The sequence below is a fragment of the Melanotaenia boesemani genome, chromosome 13 (assembly GCF_017639745.1).
Source record: "Melanotaenia boesemani isolate fMelBoe1 chromosome 13, fMelBoe1.pri, whole genome shotgun sequence".
NCBI classification, from domain to species: domain Eukaryota; kingdom Metazoa; phylum Chordata; class Actinopteri; order Atheriniformes; family Melanotaeniidae; genus Melanotaenia; species Melanotaenia boesemani.
Window position 1 is genome coordinate 16732776 of NC_055694.1, and position 17941 is coordinate 16750716.

Below are 17941 nucleotides of genomic sequence, written 5' to 3' on the forward strand. Positions count from 1 at the left end.
TTTTGGACTGAACACTAAACTTTGATAGGGATATTTTTTGCTGCACTATTTCCATTAGAGTTTACTTCATACCAAAGTGAGCCCCCTAACTGGTCACAAGGTTGATTCATGCAACCCCAGTGCCAGGTTTTTTGTATTTGTCAACACCTCTGCACAAATAAAGAGGTCCCAGAGAGGAGTCAGAGAGAGGTTTTAGCACAGGAGACCCTAACTCAGAGCGAAACAGCTGTTATTTTTATTTCTGGCACATATAGGAGCTGAAAATACACTCCATCATGTGGGGGAATGCTCAGACATTAAATCTCAGAGAGAAAAAGACTTGTTGCAGATTGAGATATTTAAAGTTTATACATTTCTTTTGAACTTAAGAACAACCTTACGACTCAGCTTAATGTGTAAAAGATTTTCTGATGACAGAAAATGGTTATCTAACTTGGGATGATGTATTCCTAAATAAAAATTCCACAGACTGCCTTTTTCTACAAAGTTTTCCAGTACTGACCTGAAGAGTCTGGGGAAACCCTGTAATTAACTGTCCACCATGCATTCAAGGTAATTTAATTTGCCAGGTAATTTCTTTTTCACTTTGCTCTACTTACAGCCTCCCTTCATCTTCTCTTACTCATAAGTTGTCATTACAGTTATTCACAGTGAACTCACAGTCCCATCTTCTCAGGATGAAATGGTTTGTGAACGTAATGGCTCTGCTGTGGAAAACAGCCAGGTTTTCTAACATGGGACAAGCCAGCGTCTGATGGCCAGGGATCAGTACTTTCAGGCTGGACAGACAAAGTACCCAAGTGTGGATCTGTCAGTAATGATGGGGAGCACTGAATATGAATAATGCATGCAAAAATTTCAGTGAACGGAGATTTTACTTTGTTACCACAAGTTTAAAGGAAAAAGAGAGAAGCATCAATTTACTTGTCAAAATATATTTGGGTCCATTGCCATGATTTTCCTGTTCGGCTGGATTTTTGTCTGTGTTTGGGGTCAAAGTGTGCACATTTATGTGTGTCAGTGTGTGTGTGTGTGATTGTGTATATACATGGATTCATGAATTCCCTCATTGTGCGCACCTGTAACTGTTTGCATGTGTGCCAACCGCATTTCCTTACTACTATGTGTGTGAGAGAAAGAGAGAGAGAGGGAGAGAAAGAGAGAGAGGGTGGGGAAGTAGTGTCTTAAGACTGAAATTGACAAACAGCATTTTTCTGTCTAACCTTCTGTGTGTACTGCAAGGGCATGACCTGCTGCTTGCCTGGCTGACTCAGCCAATAAACATTTGTCATTAGGTGCGACTGGTCCGGCCCTTGTCCTCCGGCAATAAAGGAGATAGAAGCTAAAAGGGCGTATAATTGGGGAAAACATGCAATCAAAACACAAGCAGCGTGTATCAATGCCCTAAACAAGATACAAATCATTACAAGAGGAGAAGGGAGGTGGGGATGGTCTATTTGGGCTACCACTCTCTCAAAAAAAAAAAAAAAAACACACAAAATGCAAGCACATGTAATTGTATGTGCATGCATGGTCATGTACAACACATGCACATACATAAACACAGTTGAGTCGGTGTTTTTGTTTGTGTGTGTGTCTCTTTCATACACAGACACACGCTTCATAGGTATTTGTAACATCCTCCCTCCACTCCTGGCAGCAGGCTCCACCCTCAGTCCTAGAGGACAGGCTAGTTGACCCAGGAGGAGGAGATAGCTGAGGAGGGAAGGGTTGGGGGGAATGGGAAACAGACGGAGCTCAAATTCATTTCTGCTGGTGGTGTTGGAGGCACGGCACATTGCAAGCATAGTGAAGCGCGCAAGAACCCAAGACACACATGGCTAATGAATGGATTACTCTAAGAAATCATTTTGAACTAGAACACAGAAAGGAGAGACAATACAAAGGACCTTCACAGACCGTAAAGAACGTCTTTGTGACACTTGCCAAGAAAAAGTTGCCAGGCTTTTCTCTGTCCTGACAAATTATTTCAGGAACCAGCTGATATTAGACAGAATGGATATGGACTGACAACAATGAAGATGTAAATGATTTTGGGAAATTCTGGCTTCCTCTAACATTACTACACAACCAAAGCAGATTGTATGTGAGTAAGAACCCTTCATTCTATTAATATACTTGTCTGATAATTTTATCATATTGATAATATTATATTTATATTGTAGCCAGTGCAAAGACAAACAATAATCCAGTCAGCATTCACCTGTAATTTTCCTCTGCTGAAAAAAAATACTTTGTAGGCCATCAGTCTAAAACTTGTTCTCATTGCATTTGCTCAAATTTGTTTACTGAGCAATCTAGGTCATCCTTCTGTATGTTTATGTATGCTTGAGACAAAAGTATGCCACTGAAGCTTTGTATGATGGTATTGATAATCTGTGGTTAAAGTATACATTTCTACAATTTGCCATCACCATCGTTGTGATGGTTAATAAAAAAAAATTACATTTATCCACAAAAGTCCTTAAAAATGTTAACTAAGACTTCATTTTTTTCCATTAAGTAATAATACTATTTAACAAGAGTGGAAAATATTAAATTGAAAAACTGATTTAAACGAAAATGCAGTAAATAATTTTGCTGTTGATACACTGAATATGTTTGAAAATGAGCCATTTAGTTTCTAAGTTAAATGACCATTAATATTTGTGTTCAAACATGGTCCTTATATATATGATTTTTCCTCAAATGCTGGATCATCAGGGTCAGCTGAATGTTCCAAATGACACATGACACATGACAAGCTTGTGATGAAGTAACAACATTTAATGGTGTGATTTTCTCCCACAACTTTTAGTCCTAATTTCAGCACATTAAACATTATGTTATCACACTATTTTAATCAGAGGCGACTGAGCTTAATTGAAAGGATTTTCTGGCAGAGCCTACCTGGAAAAATTAGTGTTTCAGAGGATGAAAAGAAGCTCAAGGAAGCTGTCAGGTCATTAATGTGATCTGCTCTTGCATGTAATATTAATGGACTATAATGATTATGCTCTTAATGCTTCTTTGTCCCAAAGCAAAACAGAGGAAGATAAAAGTACAGACACGAGAGAACCTACCATGCACTGAAAACAAGGTAGGTCACCGAGGCGTATTTTCACATTTCGGGAGCTCTTCTTTTTCATGCATGCATTTTTAATGTGTGTGCAATTTTTCTATGTAAACATTCGATGGATTTAAAAATGAAAATGAAAAGATTTGTTATTTCAGACTGGCTGAGTGTGTGTGCACTGCGCTGAAGTTTGTAACGTCAACGTTAATTGATTTATCGCCTGGCTTAAAAAGATTATGATATCAAAGCAGGTCATGATAATGCAATATTTTTTCTTGACATTGCAGCAATAATCACAGAATTTTCTCTTGTGAACATAACATTTCTAAGTCACAGCAATTTGTCCGTTTCCGAACATTCGATATAAATCTAGCAATTAAAGAAAATCTCTTCTCAGGTGAATCAACAAACCACTGTTTTGGCAGACTTTTAGCAGGAAGCTGACTTTCCTTGAAAAGGGTGTTTACAGTAATCATTCACATTTTCTTCTGTCTAATATAACCTGCAATATGCACATCCGTAAATAGAATCTCTTTGATTGTACCTTTCTCATCATTGTTGTTTTTTTCCAAGACACTAGAGTCTGATTTCTAACAGAGAATCATTTCATCATGTGCTGCAGATCCAACCGTATCAGCCATGAGCCTCCAGGCCTGTTTTAACTGAAGTGGTAACACTGCAGCCGGCTTTCCATTTGTCAGAGGGAATACTCAGTTGTGTGACGCTCTGTGTAGAGCAGACTTGATGGCAGAGTGCTGGTTAATGATACATAACAAGAAAAACAGTCAGCGGTCTTATGAACGGGCTTTTTTTTAGTAATGATAAAAGGACTTGGGACTTTCTTAATACCAGACCTTGTGAGTTCTGCCCACTGGCAGGAGCAAAGAAACAAATTCACTTTCATATTTGTGAATTCAAAACTCAAGCAGCACCATGGCTGCTGGAATGTGGGTAACTGATGACTTTGTAACTGTGGGCAATGAGGTGCGGTCCTGCATGATTAAGATTTAATAGGTTGTCTGTGTCATGTTTTTGATTGAACCAAGACCCTAAAATGCCAACCCAGAAAGAACACTCAGACAAATAGGAGCAAAAACATTAAAGTTGTCAGGGGAATCCAAAATAGGACGAAAGCAGTCAGATCTCCAAGTCAGCATGAAAAGTTGCCAACCATCTGGCACTGAATGAGTGTGACACTGGTCCTTAAATACCGAAGGGGATGATGATGATGATGATAAAGTGCAGGTGTGCTGACACACCCGAGGGCTGTTGTTTTGCCTCTGCCTGGAGGAAAGGAGGAAGAACAAAAACATTACAGTAGGAACCAACTAATAAATTAACTAACTGAAAATCCCCAAAACCTGAAAGTCTAAGCAGGACCTGGGTGGCAGTTTGAGGTGTGGACCACAGTCTGAGAGATATACTGACGGGAGGGGGGATCTAAATCGTGAATAAAGAGCTTTGAATCTGATTTCTAATGAATAGAGCAGGTGCATCCTACAAATTGAAATGCAGAAATATGTCCAGGGTATCCAGATGTCATTGAACTGAATTACATAGAGGGCGAATTTATGCTGTATGTGTGTTCCTGTGGGGATGTAATTTACTGTATATGGGGGTTCAAAGAAGGTGGTATGGTTATAGTAGCTTTATCATGCAGATGAAATGCTGAAAAGCCTGGGCGACCCCACAGGACTTATCTAAGCCTTTATTGTGTGAGAATCTAATGCTCAATGTGGAACGTCTCGTGCTTTATTAAGATGAGCAGGAAATTTTGCTGCATTTACACAGTGATATGCTTGTTTCACATGTTTAGTTTCAGTCTGTATGCTGATTGGCTGATTTTGATCCCATTTCCTGCTGCCAAAGTCTATTAATGAGGATGATATTTACAAAGAAAAAATTAATAAGCAAATCAGAGGCAGTTTCCTTCCGCAGCTTTGATCCTTGATGACAGAGGATGTCTTATTGGCTCTGACAGAAGAAGGAAAATGGAAGGGTTGAAGAAAAAAGCTGAAATGATGAAGAGCAGGTTAGAAATGTTGTTTTGGTTTACACAGGGCTGATAATGAGGGCTGAGAGGTCCACATTGATCAGACTGGGTCAGACCTGGTCAACAGACAGTAATCAAGGGGCAAAAAAGCACAATCAGAACTGGCAGGAAAGTGATTTATCTTTGATTATGTTTGTAAGTGTGTAACCACTTGTTTGTTTCAAGAAAGACTCAACATTTATCACAAATCCCTTTATATATTTAATCACAACCATCCAACCTTGCTATCTTGATTTAAATTTATTTTGTCTTTTATTCCTAATATCGGTTATTTCATTTAATTTCACACAATATTCTGAGATTTATTCTTCTTTTGAGTCACTATAATGTAAACGAAAACAATACAGTGGTTGTAGACAATTAAATGCTGATATTTACCACAAAATTATAAAATATTGAATGTGGGAGCTAGGAAAATAAACTGTTTTCTGGAATCATTTTGAATATAATAACAGCTTTACCTTTGAAAAATGTTTGGATGGGAGTTTAAAATTGTGTTTCATCACATTTGTAAAGATTTGAAATTTAGAGACAAACTGCTGCTTTTTCTTAATAAAAAAAAATCCTCTTGATTTGAATTTCTCTGCAATGTGAGGCCTCCTCTGCATTTTTCTTTTCTTAATGTCCTGAATGCTTTCAGTATGTGTCAGATCAGGACTGCAGGCAGACCAGTTTTAATACACGGAACCTTTTTTTTTTCTTTCTACACAGCCATGCAGAAAATGCATGTAAAATGTGGATAGCCCAATTGGTTTTGACGTTCCAGTATTTTTTTTCTTGGTGTTATAAAATTTTTCCAGTGTTGTTGACCCTATGCACAGTTTCAGCATAATGTTCCTTAATATTACTTAAGATAAAATATTGGACTTAAAAGGTTTGTAAATCTGTGTATTCTGTTGTTCTGATTTTTTTAACACACCATTTCAAGTTTTTACCATCTTTCAAACTCATAACAAATGCTGTATTATGTGTGCTTATATAACATTTGTTTCATAATCCAGTTGTCTTCCAAGTTTTTGATTATTTTCAAGTAGAAAACATATGTAAATAAGATATTTTGACAATGACATAAAAAAGCCAAAATTATCACAATAATCTCAAATTATGCTTCTATAAAACATTTGGTACTTAACTTTGGGATGGTTTCAAGGACTCTTGTTGGGATAGCATAGCTAAAACATGAGGTAATTGTTAAAAAGGAATGAATAAAAATTGTACAAGCAACTAAAAAGGATGACTGAGATGTTGAAAGTTGTGAGTGGATGGTGGGTGCAATGTTTTCTATGCATTTTACTCATCTGTGTCTGTTATTCCTGAGGCACTGTGAGCTTGAGTCCCATGTGCAGGAACGGAGTATAAAATGGAAAGGACATGGAAATGGATGCTTGCGCAGTAGTTTGCCCCTGGAGAAGAAAACATGTGAGGATAGGGGAGGGGTGACTACATCATTGATCAGACTGAAAGCTTTAAATTAGAGGAAGCAATGTAGTGGACAAAATACTAAAAGCAGTGTTTATATTCTATCCAGCACAGAGAGATGGGATAATTTGTTCTTTACATTAAGCTAGTCAGACACATGCGATTGATGGGATGTGCTTGAAATACATTAAACAACATCCAGCTCGGTCCTGCAGAAATGATGTTCCTTCTGCATGTACCCTCAGTTTGAGGAGCTTCCTCTGTAGTCATGAAGTGCTGGAACTTTTGAGCCTTGCCCTGGTGTCCTGCATGGTAACTAAGCCACTGAACGTTTTACAGACAATCTGTTGGATGTCTGGGTACAGAAGAGGACTAATGAGCCTGGGGCCTTTAGAGAAAAAACACTGTGCCCTTTGAGAGTTCAGGAATATAAGAGGTAATTCAGAATTTCTCAGAATATCACATAGACAATCCACTTGGAGGAAGGTCATGCCACACACACTTTTCCATATCAACAGATGAACAGACCCTCTTAGCAATGATTAAACCGGATATTTCATTTCACCAAAAACAGTTTGGTGATATAATTTGACAGAACTGCAATACTCTGGATTCCTGTCTCAAGTGCTCCTCATCTGCACAGAGGCATGTATAAAGAAGTTATTTCACATCAGAAATTAGTCCCATACATAATGAGAATATTTGGGGGACTGCAGCAGCTCTAATATCCTCTCATGAATAATACTGTAATTACAAAGAAGGGCACAAGGTTCCTCAGATCCCAACAAAGACCATATCAGGAGATTCCTTCATGAAAAAGGGCCTCGCTTTACAAACCCCTATTTAAAGAAAAATGATAAATAGATAATAACAAGGAATTTAACAACCTTTGATCCAGATGAGTTCTGGATGAGAGAAAATATTGTTGAAGAATTCTTCAGACCTGGTGTGGTAGGAGGAGTTTTGATCAGATCCTTTCACCCATATGTCCAGGTTTGCACTGGGCAACGAAGGCCAGCTGGCCCAGTCTATCAAGCATTCATCTGAATACATTCCTCTGGCAAAGCCATTACGTAAAGCTTGAACGTATTATCGGCTGTGTTATCTCACGCACCCATCAGTGAGTGGGCCATTACTTGCAAATTGGTCATTAGGTCTCAGTATAATAGTGACAACAGCCTCATAATGGCTTATTAGTCACACTTTATTGCTTTATATTATCACTGCAATTTCATTTGTATTTTTAGACATGGGAAATTTCCAAGCAACAGTTCAGAAAGCTGTCAATCAACTCACAGTTCTCGATAACTGATGGCACATACAGTAACCTTCTATATTTGGCCACCTCTTCATTCCTTATTTCATAGTCCTCTGCAAATTTATTATTTTACCTTTTCTGGACTGTTCATTTCTGCCCTCTTACACGCTTCTTTCATCTCCCTCCATTTTTCCTTACAGACTTTACTCTGCGTGCAGTTTATTTGACCAAGGCTGACCTCTGCAACTCATGACTGTTTCTCAAATTGTCATCTCATTCCTATCAACTTTCCATATTTTGCAGGCATTTATTTAGAAGAAAGGAAAATAAACTTAAAGTTTATTGAGATTGAAGCCGAGTGTGTTGTGAGGAGGAAGAAGAAGAAGAAAAAAAAAAGAATGTCTGGATGCATGAGAGAAAGCTACAGAAAGGGGAACAAGAACAAGGGAAAACAGGAATGTAGGGGGTTAAGCATGGGATGAGAGTGATTATGAGTGCAGAGGTGAATGAATAAGATTGGTGGGATAGAGAGGAAAACTGTCAAATTAACCTTGAGAAAGTTTGAAAAAGAAAATAAACCAGACTGGGCTTGCGTCAGAAAGAATGGGAAGCTTTGGGAGACGGACAAACAGACAGGCTGAAGAGTTATTAAAAATTTTGAGAAAGGACCAAAACAAAACAATATTCACATGGCAGCATGATTGGCACAGTATCTGCCCTTCAAAACTTTCAGTCAAATTTCATCAAGTTGGTCAAGAAAATCTATTTGCAGTATGATGTGAAACAGTTGCTGATGCTCCAAAAACAAAGACTGCCTGTGATGAAACCTTGTACCAACATTTATTTTTATGAAAAGGCCCAAGGCTTTTGGATTCTCATCAGCACAATAAGGAAAACACTAAGTACAACATTTTTCAGCTAATAAATAAATTCAGTTACGGGAATTTTGAAAATGATAGCAAACATGATGCTGCAGCTGTGATAAATCTGAACAAGTAAACTGTTTGTTATTTGAATAAAGAATTAAATAAATAAACAGATAAACCTGCACATGACCAAACCTGAGCATAAACAGTCTTATGACTGTGCAGCAGTTTGACTCCTGATGGCCATTCGCTATTGGGTATTGTTTTAGATAAATCTTAAACATTGAATGTTACTGGCTTTCCACCAATAAGTCCTTTCTTGTCTTTCAGGAATGGAAAGCATCAGTGTGGAAACAGACTGGGATGGGTTAGGACTCTCCTCACTGGGAACCACAGGACGAAACAACTTCTCTTCCTTGTTTGTGTCTCAACTTAACTCATTTAACACTTCTCAGAGTGGGGGACCCCTCTTTGGGATCTTTCCTGAGAATGGCTCAAACTCCACACCTCACACCCTGCCCCAGCCCAGAATGAGGGACACAGGTCTCGCCCGAGCTGAGATAGCAGTTCTTGGGGTGGTGCTGGCTGTTACCACCCTGGGGAACAGCTTTGTGTTGTGGGTGCTGTTGAGGAGGAGGAAACACAATGCACCGATGCACTTGTTCATGGTCAACCTGTGTGTGGCTGACCTGGTGGTGGCGCTCTTTCAGGTAAGTTCACTCACTTTGCTGACATCATTATCGGAGCAAAATGTATAGAAAGATTTTTTTAAAACATTAAAAGACGCTGAACATCATCATGCTTACATTTTTAAGGTTAGGTTCCACACTGACAGGCAAAAGTTTGAGGAAGTGAACTCAAAATATTTGTGGATGTGTAAAGCCAAGGGATTTGATTTTTAAAAGGCATAAAGGTAGAGATAATGTTGTTCTCTGATAATGAAAACAATATTACTTTTTATTGCTATGTTTAATTGTTTCAAACCTGAAAGAAAAGCACCTGAGCTATAATACCTGCTGTTGCCATCAGTGAACACTTTTTATTGCTGTTAGGATTCTTCAGGTTTTCTTTTGAGGAGTATTGTCCATCTTTTCAGTGAAAGCCTTCCAGGTCTGTGAGACTCCTTGAGTGTTTAGCGTGCACTGCTCTTCTGCAGAGAATGAACCCATTTTTGAGGATTTTAAGGCTGGGGGCTGTGAGTATGATAGCAAAACCTTCAGCTCATACCCCTTGAAGTTGTTCACTGTGCATTTTGGGGAGGGTTTAGGACTATTAGCAAGCTGTAGATGTCATCGGCTTTTTCTTTTACTTAATTTTAGAGACCTTATCATGTTTGTCTCTCAAATGTATTGACATTTAGTGAAATCCATATACTTCTTTCTTAACTTATCAGCAGAGTTGTGGATTTTGACATTTTAATTGTATATGGCATGAAATTCTATATTATTGTGGCAGATTAAACTATGCAGATTTTTACTGTATTGTGTTAAAATACAAGATTTTTATGAAAAAGGTTTAATCTCATGTAAAATTAAAAAAAAAAAAAAACACCTAAAGGACAGAGCTGACAATAACATCAATATGCCATTTAAGTTTTGAACTGACATCAATGAGTTTAAATGGCTCAGTTGCAGCTACACGCTGTTTGTAGGAGACATTGGAACATGACTAAGGAATATTTCTAAGTACACATTTGGAATTTATGGCAGCAGGAAGGTGTGTGTTAGGGCTGTAAATGTATTTTTGGATAAGAACAGCAGTGTGACGCTAAGAAATAAACAATACTCACCTAAAACAATATTGATCCTTTAACATTTCTCTTCTATGTTTCTGAAAGATAAAATAAAAAATACAAACGCTTCATAATGCTGAAACAACTTTTATTGATTTTTTTTTCTTTTTTTTTCTGTGTCCAGGTTCTTCCTCAGCTTATATGGGATATAACAGAGAGGTTTCAGGGGCCCGACTTACTCTGCCGGTCCATCAAGTACTTGCAGATTGTGGGAATGTTTGCTTCCTCCTATATGATAGTTGCCATGACAGTCGACCGACACCATGCCATCTGCTGCCCATTGCAGGCCTACCGTGTTGGGGCTATGTCCCACTGGAACACCCCTGTTATAGTGGCTTGGGGCCTGGCGCTTGTCCTCAGCATACCACAGGTAGGGAGGATTGAATGCAAACTAAACCTTTCGCACACAAAACATACACACACACACACACACACACACACACACACACACACACACACACACACACACACACACACACACACACACACACACACACACACACAAACACAAACACATGGTGAAATAGGAAATGTGAGCTCACCAGGCGTTCACACCCTGATTTCAACAGTGGAGCGCAAGATGTAGGTCTATTTTTAGCTAAGTGCAGTTCAGGTGAGAAAAAATTACCTCCGGCTGTCTCTGTGAGTGTGTTGACCACTGATTTTTGTTGTGTCTATCAGGTGTTCATATTCTCTCGTTCAGAAGTGGCTCCTGGAGAGTTCGAATGCTGGGGTCACTTTACTGAGCCATGGGGGCTGAAGGCCTACGTCACCTGGATGACCGTGGCAGTGTTCCTGCTGCCTGCCTTCATCATTACCATCTGCCAGGTAATACCGGTTGCACTGGGAGCTTCTGTGCAGTGTCCACAAAGACTGTTGATAACAACATTACACTTCATGGCAACATTATCCAATAATGACGTGTGTGGCATGAATGAAATGCAGGGTGCATTTGGCAGCTATTGTTCAGAAACCCAAGGGGCACTGCAGTTGCTGTGATGTCGTATCCCATGTGGACAGGCATTTTGGGCTGCCTCCCATCAGTCCTGCTCTATTTAGGGATAGATATTTCCAGGGTCCAGCTAATTAACACAGCACTTGGAGGTCCACTGCTGAGATGACTGCCCACTCTGAGAACCTCTTGCCAGGAGCTGGAGTACGTAGATCTCAGCCAAACTTAGAATCCATGACCCCTTTTTTTCAGTATCACATTTCAAATTGAGAAGCATATTTTGACATTTTCGTGAGAGAAGAACAAAGGTTGAAAAAGAGCTAAACAGATGGATTTGGAAAGTTTCGACAAGCACAGAATTAGAAAGCAGTGCTTTAAAAAATGCATACCAAAACTTTTCTGTTATAAAAGAAGAAAACGGGAAGAAAAGGTACACAAAGACAAAAACAAAATAAGAAAGAAACATTAGCAACAAGCATGAATCACATATTTCTAGTGTTCCTACAGTGGATCAAAAGAGCATCTCTAAACATTTTAATAGAATAAAATTTTATGGTAGCCTTTCTGGAACAGAGAGGGAGTGAAGTGTTCAGTAATGTCACATAAAAGTATCTGAAGCTGGTTTATGGGCGGTTGGTAAGGCAAGTATGTTCTCTTTCATTTCAAATTTCTTGTCTTTGTTGAAAAGCATCTGAAACTGGCAAATAAATTTGTGAATAAAGGAATGGCTAATTTCCTCTCATTAAATTGTCTTATTTTTCTTTTTCTTTTTCAGATAAGAATCTTCCGAGAGATTCACAATAACATCTACCTGAAGTCAGAGAGGATGGGGATGACTGAGTTGAAGAAGAATGACATCCTCTTTCGTTTTCACAGCTTTAAGAAGGAGGATGAGCGGGCCAGGGAAAGGGGGAGACAGGCGTCTGGAGGGGGAGGGAGGGAGGGGAGGGGAGGACTGCTCTTAAAGGGGGCAAGTAATAACCCTCACAATAACACCCATAACAGCCAGATGGGAGATTGTTATGACTATGTACCCTCTGCTATTCAGTATAGCAACTGCCATGGGGAACACATGACAACAACAACATCAACATCAACAACATCACCAACAGATCCACCAGCGCTGAACGGCACAGATTTCCAGGAGTCCTGCAACAACTCACCTCGCTGCTCCCTTGACTATGTCCCCCCTTTCCATCCAGCCACTCCACCTCCAAGTATTACTAAAGCCATGTCCAAGACTGTGAGAATGACTCTGGTCATAGTGTTGGTCTATACTATCTGCTGGTCACCGTTTTTCATCGTCCAGCTGTGGGCAGCCTGGGATCCCAATCCCCCGGATCAAGGTCAGTCACCAACACTCTTTATGGGAGTAGCATCCATCCATATATGCAATTCACTCTCTAAAAAGCAAGAAAAACAGATATGTGTCACAGGGGTTTCAAGTTAATCATTGATGTTGCTTTCCCAGATGGATTGATTCTCCTCAGCCCAGTTAATCCATTTAATTACCTTAAATGAACAAACATGGCTTATTTTGCACTCCAGTCAGACATAAGCTAAGTGATTAGGTTTAGTTTAGAACAGCAACCTCTGATCAGCGCTGTTGTCCATCTTAGTCACTAAGGATCACTCATTACTCTAACCATCATTCATTATTCCAAGCACTATTCATTATTCCAAGAACAAGCTGCAGCTCAGATGTGGTAACAGTGAGTGAAATACAAGGTCAAAAACTATGTTTGCTTTGACTGACAACCAGAAATGCCTGGATCACACCTCTCTGGCCTCTGTACATTTTAGCATAGAAACAACATCTGTTGATGCCTTTACTGGGAGCCAGTAATGAGACGAGCAAAGAGGGCTAGTGTCGCCTTAAGCTGTAGCTGATTATATGAACTGAGAGCGTCCTCTGATCTAAAGCTATGCAAATACCAGAGGCCAGTAAATAACCTGTTTATGTCCCCTGATGATTTTGCAACGAGCCAGATGTTGACATTTCAACAATGATCCATGCCGGCAGCCTGGACACATAGTTCAAGTGGACACAGGGGACAAGGCACACAAGTTTGCACACACACACCCAAATGCACATACACTTACAGTGTGTGCTCACATGCAGCTACAAGAATGTATAAATATGAATAAGTCTTTACTGGCAGCCAACTCCACATACAAACACGCACACACATCAGATTTTTATCAGCTTTGTATTTAAAAAATCGGTTTGTCCTTAACTGCTGTCCTCAGTTGGCTGCAGAGAAATAAACATGTTTTAGTTATTGCTTCAAACAACTTAATAATAGAAGTAAAACAAAATGGAAAAAGGCGAAGAATATCAGGTTTTGTCCCTCTGGGATATTTATAATCCTGTTTCTGCTCCTGAAGGAAACAAAGTGAAAAACAATAATCATGAATGCTGTATATCCAAACTAAAAAGTTACACATACTTTTGTTTGTTTCTCAAGGGAAAACAGTTAGATGTAAACTGTAATCCGTCCTCAGTTTGTCCTTAGTTTGACTCTGTATGCAAAAACTAATATTGTTATGCTTACTTTGCACTCATCTCTGAATACGAATATGCTCATGCACTCGTCTTTTGATGTGCGTGTGTCCTCTGCAGGAGTGGCCTTCACTATCCTGATGCTGCTGGCCAGTTTGAACTCGTGTACTAACCCATGGATCTACACAGCTTTCTCCAGCAGTGTGTCCAGAGAGCTTCAAAACCTTCTGCACTGTGGGTCGCGACTTGGCCGACGGGGATCCCTGCCTGATGACTCTACCACCACACACACCTCCACCATCAAGGACAACCTGTACTGACAGGGGCAGATGAGATGGAAACATTCACTGAGACATGTTTGAAAATACATGCATGGGTGCACATGAACGTGCTGCAAGGACATGCTGCTCCACAAAAAGCGCTGCTGCCACTGACACCATCTGTAGCATTACAGCTCGAAAACAGCCTGACCTCTAACAGATGTTTGCAGCGACAAATGACAGCTGTACTGTCAGCAGGACATCTATCTGTAATCACCTGTCTGCTCTTATCCAGCAGTAAGGAAGAGTGTCATTGGAAATGTCAACAAGATGTGCAGTTGAGTCTTTCAGTGCATCTGCAATGCAAAGTGACCTGGAAAGCAGAGAGATTTTCACCTCAGCAGATTGTAAGCTGGATCTTGTGCTGTGATTCATATGACAGAAGAAAAAACACAAAGAAAAAAACTCTAGCTTTCAGACAGAAATGAATGCAAAGGGTGGGTTTCTGCATTAATAGCCTCATGGCATGCCTAATGTACAAAACAGCAGACAGAGCTATGGGTGCAAAGAAAACGAAGCAGCAAGCAAGAAAGAATGAGGCAGTGGTTGGGCTGAAAACAGACAGGGAATGTCACAAATATTACAGCTAAAGGAGTGTTCCTGAGAAAGCCTTGGTGGAAATCTAATAATGTGAAAAAACTTTGTCATATTAAAGAAGGTGGATTAGAAACAGATGCTTCAGGGCGATTTCATATTCAGTTCAGTCATAAAAATTTGCCAGAAGGATGGACAGAGAATCACTCTTGATGCTGCAGTGGAGTTGGGACAAAGCCCTGCAAGGACCTGGAATACTGCAGATTAATACACAGGAAAAAAAACCACACTCAGGAACAAACAGGAGTGAGGAAGTATATAAACAATGTAAATGGACAAATGAGTTCAATTCCGTGACTGCATTTCATATGAACATGAGGTATACTAAATGACCTTTCCTGTCATGCACTGCTGGAACTGTGAAACTCAAACACAATGTTAAAGACACAGGAAGCAAAAAACATTCAGCCACATTCCATGTGCAGTGAAAATAATGTAAAGTATATTTATTAAATATGTAAGGCACATCAGATATTGTATTTCTGTAAAAGCTAAATGTAAAACAAAGTGTAATGGTCAAAAGTGTGTTTGAGAAAATGGGGTGTCAAACCAAAGATTTTCTAAAACTTAACAGTCTACATGTCTTAACAGTAACAAAGCTTCAATAAGTAGCTTCAACAAATAGCAAACATATTAAGTGTAAAAAGAAAATACAGCACCTGAGTTAAGCTGTGTATTTGCTTAGGAGTAAAAAAAAAACCTTCATATTAACAATGAAAATATTCCAAGTCAAAACAAAGTGCCTGTGATGTCAGTTAGATTTGTTTAAAGGGGCCTCCCTCATCAGGTTAATCTTCAAATGATGTCAGACATGTTATTCTTAGACAGAGCTAACATCAGAGCAGGGATCATAAGATATGTTATATCACGCCATGAGCCAATTGTTATTTTTATCCATCTATTTATTGTTGTACAGGCGAAAAGAAATACATATACTTCAGCTCCTGTTACTACCTTTCTGGTACAGTTTTTACATGGGATCATTATGTATGTAAAGAATAATGTAGTATGCCCCTAAACTGCATGAAAAATGTAATGTAAAAAAAAAAAAATTAACTACATAGTCTACCATACATACAGTAGATACAATAACTGTGTGTATTGTATCTGGTCAAGCTACCCATTTCAGATGAGATGTTCCTGAAAATGTGTGCTTTGTTTAATCCCCTTCTCACTGAGCCAGTTTAGCACACCATTTTCCCCATCAGAGAACAGTATTATGTGAGTCTGAAGGACAATACTGGGATGCTTTCAAGGTGTCACAGGAGTATGCGTCTGGGTCAAAGGAGAGGCCTCACCTTTTCCTCTGGGCGCCCATGGTGTTTGGGCGTCCAGCACGCCACTGTGCATTTGCTCCCCCGACGCAACCCCCCCACTTTGATTCTCTGCCAAACGAAAGGCCCCAGCAACAACATCCCCTGTCTCACTTTGTTATATCAGGAAATGGATGAACTTCTCCTAAACCTTTGGAGTATTCATGTATTTTTCCTTTCCCTGTCAGGAAGTTGAGAGGTCAGAGGATGATTCTTCTGCAGAGAAAGGACTTTCAGGTTCATCCAGCTTTTCAGATCAATGGATGAGGCTGAATGTGCCTGAACTGTGCATTATACTTTCTATGTGGCCATTAGAGAGCAATAAAAACAGCATAATGATGAATAATGATTGAGAATTCTCTGACACAAACATCTCTAAAGACCCACAAAAGATGGAGCCACCATTGTTGAGCATTTTCATTCAAATCTACTTTGTATGCTGTGGGTAGAGGATCTCACAGGTTTTGTTATAAGTGCAACTGCAATCATTCCCCCCTTGACATGGACTATGATAGATGTCTCATTGGGCAGGTCACAGTTTTTCTGTAATTATGTTTGACAGATTGGGCGTGTTTATGGTGAATGTCCTAATGCCCTTGGTTTCCATACTAAAACATGTTCAGTGTCTACACTCAAGGTCACCTCTTCATTACAGTAGGGCAGCATTTCCTGCCAGGCTTGTGGATGTGATGGGGTATGAAAGAAATAAATGACCCCACAGTTATGTTGTAACAAGGACAGGAAAGAAAGGCATTTTCTCACTTTAAGGTTAGCAGAGGAGTACAACTGTGGCTCTAAAAGATGACAGAGCCCTCCAGCCTTGAGCACAGCCAGTATAAATCAAATCTGGAGTCGGGGGCTTTACTATAGCAGATAATGTGTCTGTATTACTTAACTCAAGACCCCTCCACAGAGCTGATGACTGCTAAAGCTCATTCCAAGACGACTTGGGGGCGGCAAACTTGTACTTTAATCTTTAGATGAAGCAAAACAAATACAACTGCCTTATAATGACATCTAAAAAAATTACTTTGTTTCAGCTTTTCTTTACTTTCAACCTTTATTTTCACACTGTGTGATTTTTGCTGTTTATGGCCAGAAGTTCATTACACATGCAGCAATTATGGTTCAACACAAACATCCACCCTGCGCTTTGCAGAATACAAATTTACTAATTCAAGAGCTTTTTCTTCCTCTGAGAAGCATGTTGGATCAAGGTTAGCTTTTATCACTCTCAGACACCTTGTTTTCATTACTTAAAGCACGGTTGTTTTACACCTTAGCACACTCCAGCAATTTTATTCTTCATGGTAAAAACAGGCATGTGGACTTCGTCTGATAAAACCTATTTTATGGGAGCTCATTCAACATGCTTTCACAAGATTTATATGCTGAGAAATGGCTTGTTGCAATGTCTGCTCCTGTTTAACCTAGAGTATTTCATAGCTGCAGGCCAGCTTAGGTGTGTATGTAGGTGAAAAAAAAAAAAAGCTCAGTACCAGTTGTTTCCCTTGTGTGAAATTAGGGGTGTCTATGACAGGAAAAAAAACAACAAACAGGGCAATATAGTAGAAAAGACCAGTTCCTCACATTGCAAAGCCAATTAATGGATGCTCAAACAGGACAGGAAGAGGGATATAATGGAGGGACAAAAAGCACAAAAGTTTAGAAGTGACTGTTTAGTCTATCCAAATTGTTTTAGCAGAAGGAGCTACACATCTGACAATGTGCATACCCATCCATGAAACAACCAGAACAATAACTGTTATTGTAGAGAAGGAAGTGGAAGCTGACA

At 39.4% G+C, this 17941-nt stretch overlaps 1 protein-coding gene across 2 annotated transcripts; it reads left to right on the top strand.

Annotated features, from left to right (window-relative positions):
- Positions 1-1787: 1787 nt before the first annotated feature.
- LOC121651124 (vasopressin V2 receptor-like) lies at positions 1788-17685 on the top strand. 2 transcript variants are annotated; one of them, XM_042003035.1, is made up of 7 exons: positions 1788-2107; positions 3042-3100; positions 9003-9382; positions 10589-10834; positions 11146-11292; positions 12192-12762; positions 14040-17685. In XM_042003035.1, exons 3-7 carry the CDS (start codon positions 9005-9007, stop codon positions 14237-14239), a joined length of 1542 nt encoding a protein of 513 aa, XP_041858969.1. In that variant the 5' UTR covers positions 1788-2107; positions 3042-3100; positions 9003-9004; the 3' UTR covers positions 14240-17685. The 2 variants fall into 2 exon arrangements, with proteins under 2 accessions (XP_041858969.1, XP_041858970.1); XM_042003036.1 differs by lacking the exons at positions 1788-2107; positions 3042-3100 and having other exon boundaries at positions 5867-9382.
- Positions 17686-17941: the final 256 nt, after the last annotated feature.

Coding starts and splice junctions, on each gene's coding strand:
- LOC121651124 (XM_042003035.1), top strand. CDS start 9,005: ATGGAAAGCATCAGTGTGGAAACAGACTGGGATGGGTTAGGACTCTCC. Junction 11,293..12,191: donor TCATCATTACCATCTGCCAG/GTAATACCGGTT, acceptor TTTCTTTTTCAG/ATAAGAATCTTCCGAGAGAT. Junction 12,763..14,039: donor TCCCAATCCCCCGGATCAAG/GTCAGTCACCAA, acceptor TGTCCTCTGCAG/GAGTGGCCTTCACTATCCTG.